General features: G+C 32.9%; 1 protein-coding gene across 1 annotated transcript; it reads right to left on the bottom strand.

The window, feature by feature from the left end:
- Positions 1-8,729: 8,729 nt before the first annotated feature.
- Positions 8,730-12,587, bottom strand: LOC107370897 (uncharacterized). The gene is made up of 5 exons (XM_015938860.3): positions 12,362-12,587; positions 12,169-12,301; positions 11,901-12,092; positions 9,561-11,840; positions 8,730-9,485 (listed from the first exon to the last, which is right to left on the bottom strand). The coding sequence occupies exons 4-5, from the start codon at positions 10,969-10,971 to the stop codon at positions 8,869-8,871; spliced, it is 2,028 nt and encodes a 675-aa protein (XP_015794346.2). The 5' UTR covers positions 10,972-11,840; positions 11,901-12,092; positions 12,169-12,301; positions 12,362-12,587; the 3' UTR covers positions 8,730-8,868.
- Positions 12,588-12,758: the final 171 nt, after the last annotated feature.

Below are 12,758 nucleotides of genomic sequence, written 5' to 3'. Positions count from 1 at the left end.
AGGAATAATTATCCTGTAAATTTAACAGGTGAAAAAAATGCTCAAAAAATCCAATAGATGGCGAAAATGGAAGTTGTGAAAATTTTTCTTAATTTTTAACAGCTAACAATTACAATTGTAGCTTCTGCTTTGAAATATTTCAATGTTATTTTAAATAACTAATTAACAGTTAAAACATCAAAACTTTTCGATTCTGTGTTTCATCTATAAACATTTAAAATTAATAAACGTGTTGGATAGACATTTACTGAAATAGTTGACCAGGAAATTTGCCTAACAAAGAGATCATTCGATCTTGTACGAGTGTTTTTTAATTGTCCAGCTAATCAATTTACATTCAAAGACTAGTCTAGTTGAATTGTGTTATTTAATTCTAACCTAGCATTGACTCACCAGTGATAGATGACAATGGAAATGTGTAAATTAATGGTAAGTGATCTGGAAATAAAATCGTATTAATCATGCGACTTGCTTCTAGGTAAACGGTAAAAGAGGGTGTTGAGAACACATTTTGTCTCACAGAAGGCACTTGATCAAATAGATATGAGATTAAATGGTTATTTAATCAGGACATTTGGTGATTTTGAAATATAAAGTGGCATTGGTTATAACTAATACAGTCAATGTAGTTGATTACTTTGTATTAGTTGTATCCATTGTTTCAAGCCTCAGCAACAGCCTTTAAGGATCAAGTGTATGTGTGTGTAACCTTTTGCATATAACATGAAGAGCCCAACAAAAAGTCTAACAGTTTTCTTTTTATTAACAAGTTTAATGTTTATCAACCTGTTACCCTGGTCAGTATCACAAGAAGATGACGACAACTCAGTGGATGTTGACAGCAGCGCTGACGATGATGAGGGGGAGGCCGATACTGTTGATGTTGGAGACGAAGATGATGAAACCTCCGATGATGATGAGGGAGAGCTGACTGATGAAGAAGATGAAGAACCCACCATCTTTATGAGCACAAGCCAATTAATTGCATTGATTCAAACGATAACTCGTTTAGTGGAGGAAAATTGCGGGTCCGACACAAAATATGATCCATTTCAAGATCCTGATGTAAACAAATACTGGCAATAAACAGTTAAAGCAAACAATCGATTGATCACTTATGAAAGCGAAACTGCAACTAAAAACTGCGACTGTTTGATGTCCATAAACTGATTTACTGAGCGATCAACCGGCTTCTATTGAAAAAATACTATTTTACCTCTAATTGAAATAATAAAGGATTTAATTGTAAAAATTAACTTTATTTTATTTCAACTAAAATGACTAATGTGACATTTATTCCCTTTGATTGGAAACTTTGCTTGGTTTATTCAACAGTCTTTGACTAACTGTTTTTGTTTTCTCACAATTGTCCCATACATGCACAAATTGAAACAAATACTCAAAAAGAAGTGGGCAAAAACGGGTAAAAATAGATTTCTTTCTCATTTAGACACAGTTGATTTGTATAAATATGAAAACTGCTTTCATTGGTGATATTTAAAAGTTTCTCTGATCATTAGTTTTCGAGAAAATCGAAATCGAAGTTGAAACTTGCAAAGCTTTTTGTGCAACTATGAAAGCAGATTTTTTTCTCGAAACTTATTTAATGATGTATGAAACCAGAAAATGATTTTATTTTGAGAAATAGAACTTTTCTTTTGATGCAAAACAAATTAGTCCGATTTTCAGTTAAACCGATCTATTTCTATGACCGTAAGAGTTAGCGATCTGAAACTTATTATTTGTCCATAAAGATTGTCGCTTCGCATCATGAATTGAATACTTTTATCAATTTAACAGTAGTTCTCTTTATTTTTGACATTGGCGTTGAAACTTTGAGCCTCGATATTTCGAGACTGGTTTCCCCCACAATCTCCATTCTTTCACTAATACACTTCTTTACTAATTAATTAGCCAATTTAATCCAATGAATTTCCATAAACGCATTTGGGTAATGCTGTTCGGCTTGTAAATGTGCAAGCAACAACTTATTCAAAGCAAGCTCATCTCAACCCATTTCTTATAAACCAATTTTCTGGTTAAACTTGCAAACGAGATGCAAAAAAGACGGCTAAAGACTCGAATATTTGGTTAAAGAGTTTAGACCTTGCAGGTTTGTAGGGAATTGAAAATTGAACCTATTGGTTCTATTAAATAATTCATCCGATTTACAGTTTTCTAGAAATTGAGGTCAAATTTGAAACTTCGATAGCCATTTCTTCAGCTATGGAAGCAGATTTTCTCATGAAACTCATTTTCCAGGGCCAACTTTTGATGGTAAACCAGAAAATGCACTTATTTTGAGAAATAAAATTTTCTTTTCAGAATGAAACAGAAAAGTTCGATTCAGAGTTAAACCGATCGATCTCTGTAACTGTATCAGTAGGAAAGCTAAAACTTATTATGCGTACAGAGAAATTGTTGTTTTACACCATGGGTTCAATACTTTTTTTCGCGCATCAACAGTTCACTTGGTTTTGGCCATTGGACATAAAACTTTCTGCCTCGATATTTCGAGAATGGCATCACCTACAATCATCATTCTTTCACTAATACACTTCTTTACTAATTAATAACTCAATTCAATATAATAACAGTTTATTAGCGCATTTTGGTTATGATTTTCGGGCTTTAAATGGACAAGAAACAACTTATTAAACAAATAAAACTCATATTAACACATAACTTGAAGAATAAACCAATTTTCTGGTTAAACTTAAAAATGAATTGTAAAAAGTGCTGCCAGAGACTCTGAAATTTGAGTAAAGAGTTTAGACTTGGTGGGTTTTGTAGGGACATAAGAACTGAGTCTATTGGTGCTATCAAATAATTATTCTGATAGATATTTTTCGAGAAAATCGAGGTCAAATTTGAAACTTCGATTCCCTTTTGTTTGGCTATGGAAGCAGCTTTTCTCATGAAACTCATTTTCCAGGGCTAAATTTTGATGGTAAACCAGAAAATGCACTTATTTTGATCAATAAAATTTACTGTCCAAAATAAAGCACATAAGTTCGATTTTTACTTAAACCGATCGATCTCTGTGACCGTATTAGTTAGCGAGCTGAAACTCATTATTCGTGGATAAAAATTGTTGGGTGACATTATGAATTGAATAATTTTTTCCATTCACCAACTGTTCTCTAGATATCCGTCATTTACCTAAAAACTTTGGACCTCAATAGTTCGACAATGGTATCACCTACAATCACCAATTTTTGACAAAGAATTAGATTTTATGATGGACCATAATATATTGAAATTTTAGATACTTCAAGAAGCTACAAATTAAGTTATAATACTGTATTAGTTAGGTTAGCAGATTTGATACCAGATTAACAGAAGTAAATGTTTACTTATCATCTGTTAGAAGAATATACATTATTTAATGAATTAGATGTAACTTTTTCGGGTTTCTGTCATATCATGTTATAGCTTATAACAAAAACTATTGATTGATTAAAGAATGACGATTGTAGGTGATACCATTGTCGAACTATTGAGGTCCAAAGTTTTTAGGTAAATGACGGATATCTAGAGAACAGTTGGTGAATGGAAAAAATTATTCAATTCATAATGTCACCCAACAATTTTTATCCACGAATAATGAGTTTCAGCTCGCTAACTAATACGGTCACAGAGATCGATCGGTTTAAGTAAAAATCGAACTTATGTGCTTTATTTTGGACAGTAAATTTTATTGATCAAAATAAGTGCATTTTCTGGTTTACCATCAAAATTTAGCCCTGGAAAATGAGTTTCATGAGAAAAGCTGCTTCCATAGCCAAACAAAAGGGAATCGAAGTTTCAAATTTGACCTCGATTTTCTCGAAAAATATCTATCAGAATAATTATTTGATAGCACCAATAGACTCAGTTCTTATGTCCCTACAAAACCCACCAAGTCTAAACTCTTTACTCAAATTTCAGAGTCTCTGGCAGCACTTTTTACAATTCATTTTTAAGTTTAACCAGAAAATTGGTTTATTCTTCAAGTTATGTGTTAATATGAGTTTTATTTGTTTAATAAGTTGTTTCTTGTCCATTTAAAGCCCGAAAATCATAACCAAAATGCGCTAATAAACTGTTATTATATTGAATTGAGTTATTAATTAGTAAAGAAGTGTATTAGTGAAAGAATGATGATTGTAGGTGATGCCATTCTCGAAATATCGAGGCAGAAAGTTTTATGTCCAATGGCCAAAACCAAGTGAACTGTTGATGCGCGAAAAAAAGTATTGAACCCATGGTGTAAAACAACAATTTCTCTGTACGCATAATAAGTTTTAGCTTTCCTACTGATACAGTTACAGAGATCGATCGGTTTAACTCTGAATCGAACTTTTCTGTTTCATTCTGAAAAGAAAATTTTATTTCTCAAAATAAGTGCATTTTCTGGTTTACCATCAAAAGTTGGCCCTGGAAAATGAGTTTCATGAGAAAATCTGCTTCCATAGCTGAAGAAATGGCTATCGAAGTTTCAAATTTGACCTCAATTTCTAGAAAACTGTAAATCGGATGAATTATTTAATAGAACCAATAGGTTCAATTTTCAATTCCCTACAAACCTGCAAGGTCTAAACTCTTTAACCAAATATTCGAGTCTTTAGCCGTCTTTTTTGCATCTCGTTTGCAAGTTTAACCAGAAAATTGGTTTATAAGAAATGGGTTGAGATGAGCTTGCTTTGAATAAGTTGTTGCTTGCACATTTACAAGCCGAACAGCATTACCCAAATGCGTTTATGGAAATTCATTGGATTAAATTGGCTAATTAATTAGTAAAGAAGTGTATTAGTGAAAGAATGGAGATTGTGGGGGAAACCAGTCTCGAAATATCGAGGCTCAAAGTTTCAACGCCAATGTCAAAAATAAAGAGAACTACTGTTAAATTGATAAAAGTATTCAATTCATGATGCGAAGCGACAATCTTTATGGACAAATAATAAGTTTCAGATCGCTAACTCTTACGGTCATAGAAATAGATCGGTTTAACTGAAAATCGGACTAATTTGTTTTGCATCAAAAGAAAAGTTCTATTTCTCAAAATAAAATCATTTTCTGGTTGTTCATAAAAAGATACATCATTAAATAAGTTTCGAGAAAAAAATCTGCTTTCATAGTTGCACAAAAAGCTTTGCAAGTTTCAACTTCGATTTCGATTTTCTCGAAAACTAACGATCGGAGAAACTTTCAAATTGCACAAATGGACTCAGTTTTTATATCCCTACAAATCAACTGTGTCTAAATTTGAGGCAAAGTAATTTTTACCCGTTTTTTGCCCACTTCTCATTTAATATTTGTTTCAATTTGTGCATTAATGTGACGATTGTGTCAAGTAAATTATTGGAGGTTTATTGCGTTTAGCTGGGGAATCAATGGCTTAATTATTAAACTAGATAATTTTGGATATTAACACAAATCCTTTCAAACTCTTCGAAGTGTTAACTTGATTAGTTTTTTGATGAAACAACTGTTCTGTCTTGTCTGGCTGTAAGTACCATTTATTTTAATAATGCAGATAAATAAACAATAAATGTGTTGAATAATTTATATTTTGATGAGTCTAGCAAAATCATCAAAAGATCAAATAGTCTCAAATGTTTATTCGATAAAAAATATTTTTTATTATATTATTTACTTCGACTTAAATCTAAAAAAAGTACATTGTATTGTATACAATTCAAATTCAATGTATTTGCAATATTTGCAACTTAAAATGTGAAAGATTGCGATTACATATTATTATAAAATGAATCAAATTTGAGGAGTCCATATAATATTGTATCGTAATCGTGATGAACCGAAATTTTTAGTACAAACATCCAATTTGAGACAATCTTTAAAATTGATTTCAACTCTAGAAATTAAATCATCAGGTGAATTATAGTCAAGATCAAAGATTTCAAGTATAAAGGATCCTTCTTTTGAAGATATTTCAGTTGTAAATACTTCATCAAAATCTGGTCTATCATCGTCATGGATAGTTCTTGTTCGGCCAATGTACTTAAAGCCAGATAACTTTGATACAGAGTAAACTTTGATATAAGTATCAGTCTGAGTCCATCTATCTAATCCATAAAAATAGCCATTTTTAATATAAAGTTGCGCTTTACCAGGAAAATCATCTAGATGAGTACAGATATTGGAGAGACAATAAGAGTTTAATTTGCAGGGCGTCTTTTCGGGCAAATTGTGAGAAAAGATTTCAATGGCATCGTAATAATCGATATATTTATATGACGAGGAGGTGAGGAATGAGCATGCAATTGAACATCCATTTGATTGAATTGAGCTTGAAAATAGAAACATATCTTGATGATTGGATAAACAAAGTGAAACTTCTTCGGAAAAAAGATTTTCCTTCTCGAGTTGATTCAATTGGATAGTTGGTTTGATTTGTTGACAATTGTAAAGTTGAATTGTTACAATGAATATGGGAAAATAAAATTCAGGCGATCGAGACGGAGACATCTTTTAAATGGTTTAACCAATGGTTGAAAACACTTAATTGTCAGACAGATGAAGCACAATGAAATTGAATCTATTATGTTAGCTATCAGTGGATTGATGAACATTAAATATTATTTTTAAAGACTTGCTCAGAGAAAGATGTGTTTCATAGCATTTGTAATTCCACCTCTTTGTTCATAAGCAATAAAGTTGTTCAATTGATCACAATTAAGATAATCATCACAAATTGAATTTCGATTCATTATTCTCATCCTTTCACAGCTAAACCAAATCCAGATAATAATCGGGTAAATGTATCAGTTTTAATGTTACAAACTCCTTTAAATATTGAATAGTCTTTGGTTTAAACGGCTAAATCACTTATTTTTAACGGTTCCTAACTGGTAATGGGATTTTTATCACTTCTTTGAGTAAAAGTAAAAGTAGTTTAATTCAATTATCTTTAGACAAATATTATTAAAAAACTGGTTAAATCAGTTACTAAATTTTGAGGGATTGGATACAGTTAGACCAAAATGCTGGTTTTTATAATTTTTCAAGTATTTCAGGATAGCTTTCAGGATACCATTTGAGTGAATAATTAATATAATCTTTTGAGCCAGCAGTGGTACAATTCTTGCTCTCGGGACAATCGCTGAAATTGATTGTGATACCTTTAATGAAGTCATCAGGTGAAGAGTCTCGATCATAAACATTGAGAACGAAATAGCCATCTTTATATGAAAGTGGACTTGTGAAAATTGCATCGAATATCGCGTAGTTTCTGTCCTCGACTACTTTAGTTGAGCCTAAATTTTTGAAACCTCTTGTTTTGTAAGTTGTATAAGCGTCTATTTTTATGTAAGCATCAGTTTCGGAAAACAAATCTTGATCCGGGAAATAGCCACTGATTATTGTCAACTCTGCTCTACCAGGTAACTTGATTGGATCAACACATTTTCCCTTCAAACAGAATGAATTGTTTCCACAAGGAACATGGTCATTTGAATAATGAATGATAATCTCAGGAGAATCAGTGAAATCACGATATTTGGCAGACGAGGAGCCAAAAAATGAACACATAACTTGACATCCATCAGAATTCAAGGAGCTTGAAAGGAAAAACCGATCTGGATAATTCGTTGTACATAGAGTATTGGTGTCAACTTGTTGATTTGATATCGGATTGGATGCGTTTTGAGAAGCTGGAGGTGATAAATAACGTTTCCATAGCTGACGCGGAATCTTATAACCATTAGTTTCCAAAACGAGGAATGTTGACAGGAGCAAATAAAAGTAGATTGAAAGGTAATTTGACTTGAAAAACATTACACAAGATATTCAATTCACTTGCTTGCAACTTGAAAATATTATAACAAAATATTATCCAAATATTGAAAATCAAAGGACTGCTGTTGGGAATCAATCTGGTCAATCTTTTCTAGATGAACCACAAACAACCAGAGTCCAGAGTCAATATCACGACAGATTTATAAGAAATTTGAAGATAACAGTAATGAATAATGTGAATCGGTAGACCTTTGTGTTGTGTTCACTACAAGATACATGCATTTAATGCATTCAAGTTGAAGTATAGGCTTTGATCAGCATCAAATAGTCAAAAGTTGTGATCGATCCCTTGCAAGGCAATGAAATGAAAAGAATGAAATTTGATATAAAAATGAAAAGCAAACACAGACAAATCGAAGGAAAATCACTTTCAATAAGCAAACCTTCTCCTGAGTGTGCCACTCGTGTTACATAAAAGATTCTGGTTCAACGGTCAGGAGGAATCTCAAAGAAAACTGAAACCAATCAACAGTTTCCCACGGTGGAAAGTAAGTCTATAAATTTACTGATTTAAGATATGATGCTTGACTATTCATTGTGTTAGCATACACACATGTTGGTAAATGAAGGAAAGAGATGAAAGAAATAGGATCTTCAGAATGATTTTTATTTTCTTTTACATTTTCCTTTTTCTTGGGATTTGATTTTGATATCCTTGAAGTTCAGGGTTTGAACAAAGTTCACTTTTTCATTTGAATGGAGCTTCTAAAGATGAACAAATCAAACTGAGGTGATTATTTATTCATAAGCAGATTATTTTTCTATGGATTTTGTTATGAAATCAAACACAAATTCAAAGATTGACTATTGATTCATCTAAAATTGATGGACTGCAAAAAAAGGGTGAAATCATTGTTTGAAAAATCTATTGAATTGAGAATGATTTGACTGAAATTGCTATACCAATGACTGATAAATGATAAGGCAAGTTTTGAGCAAACAATAATTTATTTCGGGGTTAAATAATAGTCAATTTTATGCATTTCTAGTCAATTTAACCAGAAACGGGTTTAAATTGTAAAAAATAGCAACCATTGTTTCAATTGGTGGCTAATGACATGTTTAGAATCAAATCGAAACATAATCCGATAAAATTTGTTCTTCATCCGTAAAAGGTAGTTTGCATGGTCTCAATACTCGTCCTTTAATTATATCAGCTGCTCTCTCAGCGATAACTATAACGGGTATATTTGTATTTCCAGACGACACTTCGGGCATTACTGAGGCATCAACAACCCTCAACTTTTTGACACCATAAACACGTAGATAGGGATCAACTACAGACATGATATCATTAGCAGAGCCCATTTTAGCTGTACTTGTTGAATGCCATAGAGTAAAAGTAAGTGTTTGAATCAAACATCTAAGGTATGGATCAGAGTCCAATGGGAACTGTGAACATTCACCTAGAGTTGAGTTTAAACGCTTAGGTGTAACAGACTGCATGGCTGGTGTTTTGGCAATACCAAGAATCAATTTACAACCTTCAACCATGACATCAATATCTCGACTATTGGAGAACAGGTTGAAATCAATTAAAGGTGGATCTCTTGGATCGGCTGAAGCCAGTCTAACCGTACCATGACTTTGAGGTCTATTCAAAGCAACAGCATACATCACTCCATCACTATTTTCTGGTGGCAAGTATTCTGATAAAATATCTTGCCTGATATTCAAAGCACCATCTGTTATTAAAAATGAAACAAAATAAATTTTATATAAAAGCTAAATAAAGCATGAAATTGATTTAAATAAGCTACCTGAAGCTGGCTTTTGTAAGATGTAACCAAATTCATGTATCAAAACATCAGGTCTAGAATCTCTGGCAAATTTTGACCGCCAAAATCCAGCAACATTTAATCCAGGCGAAGTTAATGGTCCACTTCGATCAAAAAGGTACTGTTGCAAGTCGTCTTGATTGTCAGCTCGTCCAGCAACATAACTTGTCCCATAACGAGTTGTAAACATTATAAAGGTAAATGGATGATCTTGCAAGCCAACGCCAACACCAGGAGAATCATAAATGACTGGAATGCCAAGTCCATTCAATTGTTTTCTCGGTCCAATACCAGAAAGCATCAGTATTTGAGGTGTATTGAAAACTCCAGCTGACAATATAACTTCTCTTCGGACAAATACTTGGTAAGTCATGTCATTGTTGTAAAACTGAACTCCAATGGCTTGTTTATTTTTATCAAACAACACTTTATCAACTTTAGAATTCAAAATAACCTCAAGATTGGAACGAGACGATGTCGGACCTAAATAGGCACGACCGGTTGAACATCGACTTCCATCTCTTATTGTAAAAGTTGGATGTCTAAATCGCAATTGATTTTCACCATTGAAATCACCAAGGTCCAGACCGTATTGATGACATCCTCTTAAAAATGCTCGATCAACTGGAAACAGCTCAGTAACCGGTGAAATAGTCAAAGGTCCACTTGTACCATGATAACCTGGATCACCCTGTGGGTCTCTTGAATCCTCCATTTTGATGAAGTACGGAGAAACAGAAGAGTAATTCCAACCTGTTGCACCTAATTGTTCCCATCGATCATAATCTCGCTTGTTTCCTCTCACATTTAACATAAAGTTTATACCCGAAGTGCCACCAATCACTTTACCACGATAAGCTGGAATTTTACGACCATTAAGGCCGAATGAAGAACGAGCTTGAGGTACAGATTCATAAGCCCAATCCATTTGAGATCCCACCAGCTTAAGAGCAAACCTGGGTACATTGCTAAAGATGCTTTCCTTACTACCAGCTTCAATAATCAACACACGAACATTTCGATCCTCGGTTAGTCTTGCGGCCAGTGTTGACCCAGCTGAGCCTGCACCAACAATAATGTAATCATAGGTTCGATTGACATTAGATGGAGAACTGGAGTCAAGGGAATAAGGAACCGCTCTTGGACCATAAAGAGAGGCAACAATTGTGGCGAATTGGTTCGGGTCATCAGCTGATTTTAATTTGCATCTTCTTGGACACAATTGTGATCGCAGAGGTTTCAAGCCTTCATTATCATCATTTAAAGGCTCTTCAAACAACTTGGTAATCACATTTTTAAATCCAGCTCTTCTTGATTCAGTCAGTACCAGACCAAAAGAAATGTAAACAAATAAAAACACTGTTGATCGTGGCACCATCTTTGTGAAATACATTTGGAGTGATTTGGGAATAATTTACTGTACAATGGCGGTTATTAATTGCAGGTGATGAACATAAATAACGATTTTATGAGACAACTATTAAAATTATGTACAAAGATTAATCACTCACATTGCATCTCGTGATTTTTTAACGGTTACAGTTTAGTCTCATACCTTTCATAACTTTGCCATTTCTGACAAATCTCCTTTTTTGTAGCATTAAAAGTCTCAAATATATTCAAATTGAACTTCCTCACCGTAGTTGACCATGAATTTATTGATACGACTCAATTGTTGCGTTATTTCTTGTAAATCACCCTTTATTAAGGCTTATAGTTATTGTCCGTTGAAATCAGCAATTTTACGCAATTACTTTCAAATATGCAAGTGTAAGTTTATTTTGTTAGTTTTAAAGCGATCAGTTTGATAACTTTACTTGAAGTAAAAATAACTGTTCAATACATTAAAATGGATCAATGTTTTCCGCAAGGTTTAGGCCAAATAGATTATGAATACTCAGCCTCAAGTCAACCTCATCGGGTGTTAAAAAATAATCTTTAAACGACTGCCAAATGACGACCGACAAAATATGAAACCAATGATGTAAAACTAAAATGTCGATCAGTTTTCCTTCCTAAATGTATAATCCAATACCAAATAATTGATAAAATTAACGTTTTTCGTAATTAGAGTGTCAATGATAGTCAGTTAACGGTGAAGTTAATTGGTCCGCTGTTAGTAAGAGTGCTTTAAATTGTTTTCCAAATTGTTTTAAGTATTAATTGGCTTAGATACAGGGATAAAAGGTAGCTCCATCTGAATGTTTGATTCCAACTGGAAAAACTGGTGGACAGAATCTTCGTTTTTTAATTGTTGTGATGCTAAAAAAAGATGGTTTAGTTAAGAGTATTTTCATTCCAAAAAAAATCAATTTAACTTACTAATCTGATGAATCTGAATTGATTTGAGTCAAGCTAAGTGAATCAAAATAAATTGATGGTTTTTTTATCTTGTATATTGGGTTATAAGGTGAAGCCAGAGTCCAGCGCAGATAAATTGAAGATATGTTTACCAATGAACCAAATGAAGCAATTGTTGATTCATAATGGTGATTGGGTTCAATTTTCACGGCACTAAAAGGATAAACAAGAGATGGTTAGTTGATAATCCTTATTTTTGATTAACTCTTGATGTTATTAAATACTTTACTTTGGCGTCAAAACAAAATCTTCCTCAGAGGTTGCAGTTTCAGTTTTGTAAAGCAACTTTATCTTCAATTTGCCATCGTGATCATCAAATTTTGGAGATCCAGCTGTTTGGACCGTTACATTGTAATTGTAAACTTATAATCAAAAAAGAAAGATTGATTTATTCACTGTTTAAATCACAATCATAATCTTACTTTGAGAGACTCCATCAGTTGACCAAATGCTGATACAAGAGAGTACAATAAATGCCAATGGGATACAGACAAAGTATCGACTTGACATGTTATTTAACAGATTGTTGAAATACTTATTTGGTTAGAAAGTTACTTCGTAATTAACAAATTTGACGATTCGACCAAATTAAGACTCGAAAACACAAAGCGTAATTCACAATGAAATCTTGTTTTTGAACTGATATTTGAAAACAAATGACTACTTTGATTGCCACTCTATTTTTTAATTCAACAATCCTGCCATCAGCCTTAACAATAAAAAAAGTTACATTAAAAGCTGACATTGCTCTTCACCCATCATCAATCATCTTTGATTGTTTGATCAATTTACTATTGTGATTATTAACAATCAAGGAAA

Source organism: Tetranychus urticae, chromosome 2 (assembly GCF_039701765.1).
Source record: "Tetranychus urticae isolate SD_2017Ah chromosome 2, NJAU_TeUrti_SD_1.0, whole genome shotgun sequence".
NCBI lineage: Eukaryota > Metazoa > Arthropoda > Arachnida > Trombidiformes > Tetranychidae > Tetranychus > Tetranychus urticae.
Note: the sequence above shows the minus strand (reverse complement) of the source record. Positions and strands in the feature narration are given on the sequence as shown.

Excerpts from the sequence above, each read along its gene's own strand:
- LOC107370897 (XM_015938860.3), bottom strand. The coding sequence starts at position 10,971 with ATGTATTTCACAAAGATGGTGCCACGATCAACAGTGTTTTTATTTGTT. Across the intron at positions 9,486-9,560 it reads CTTACAAAAGCCAGCTTCAG|ATGGTGCTTTGAATATCAGG; the intron begins GTAGCTTATTTA and ends TTTTAATAACAG.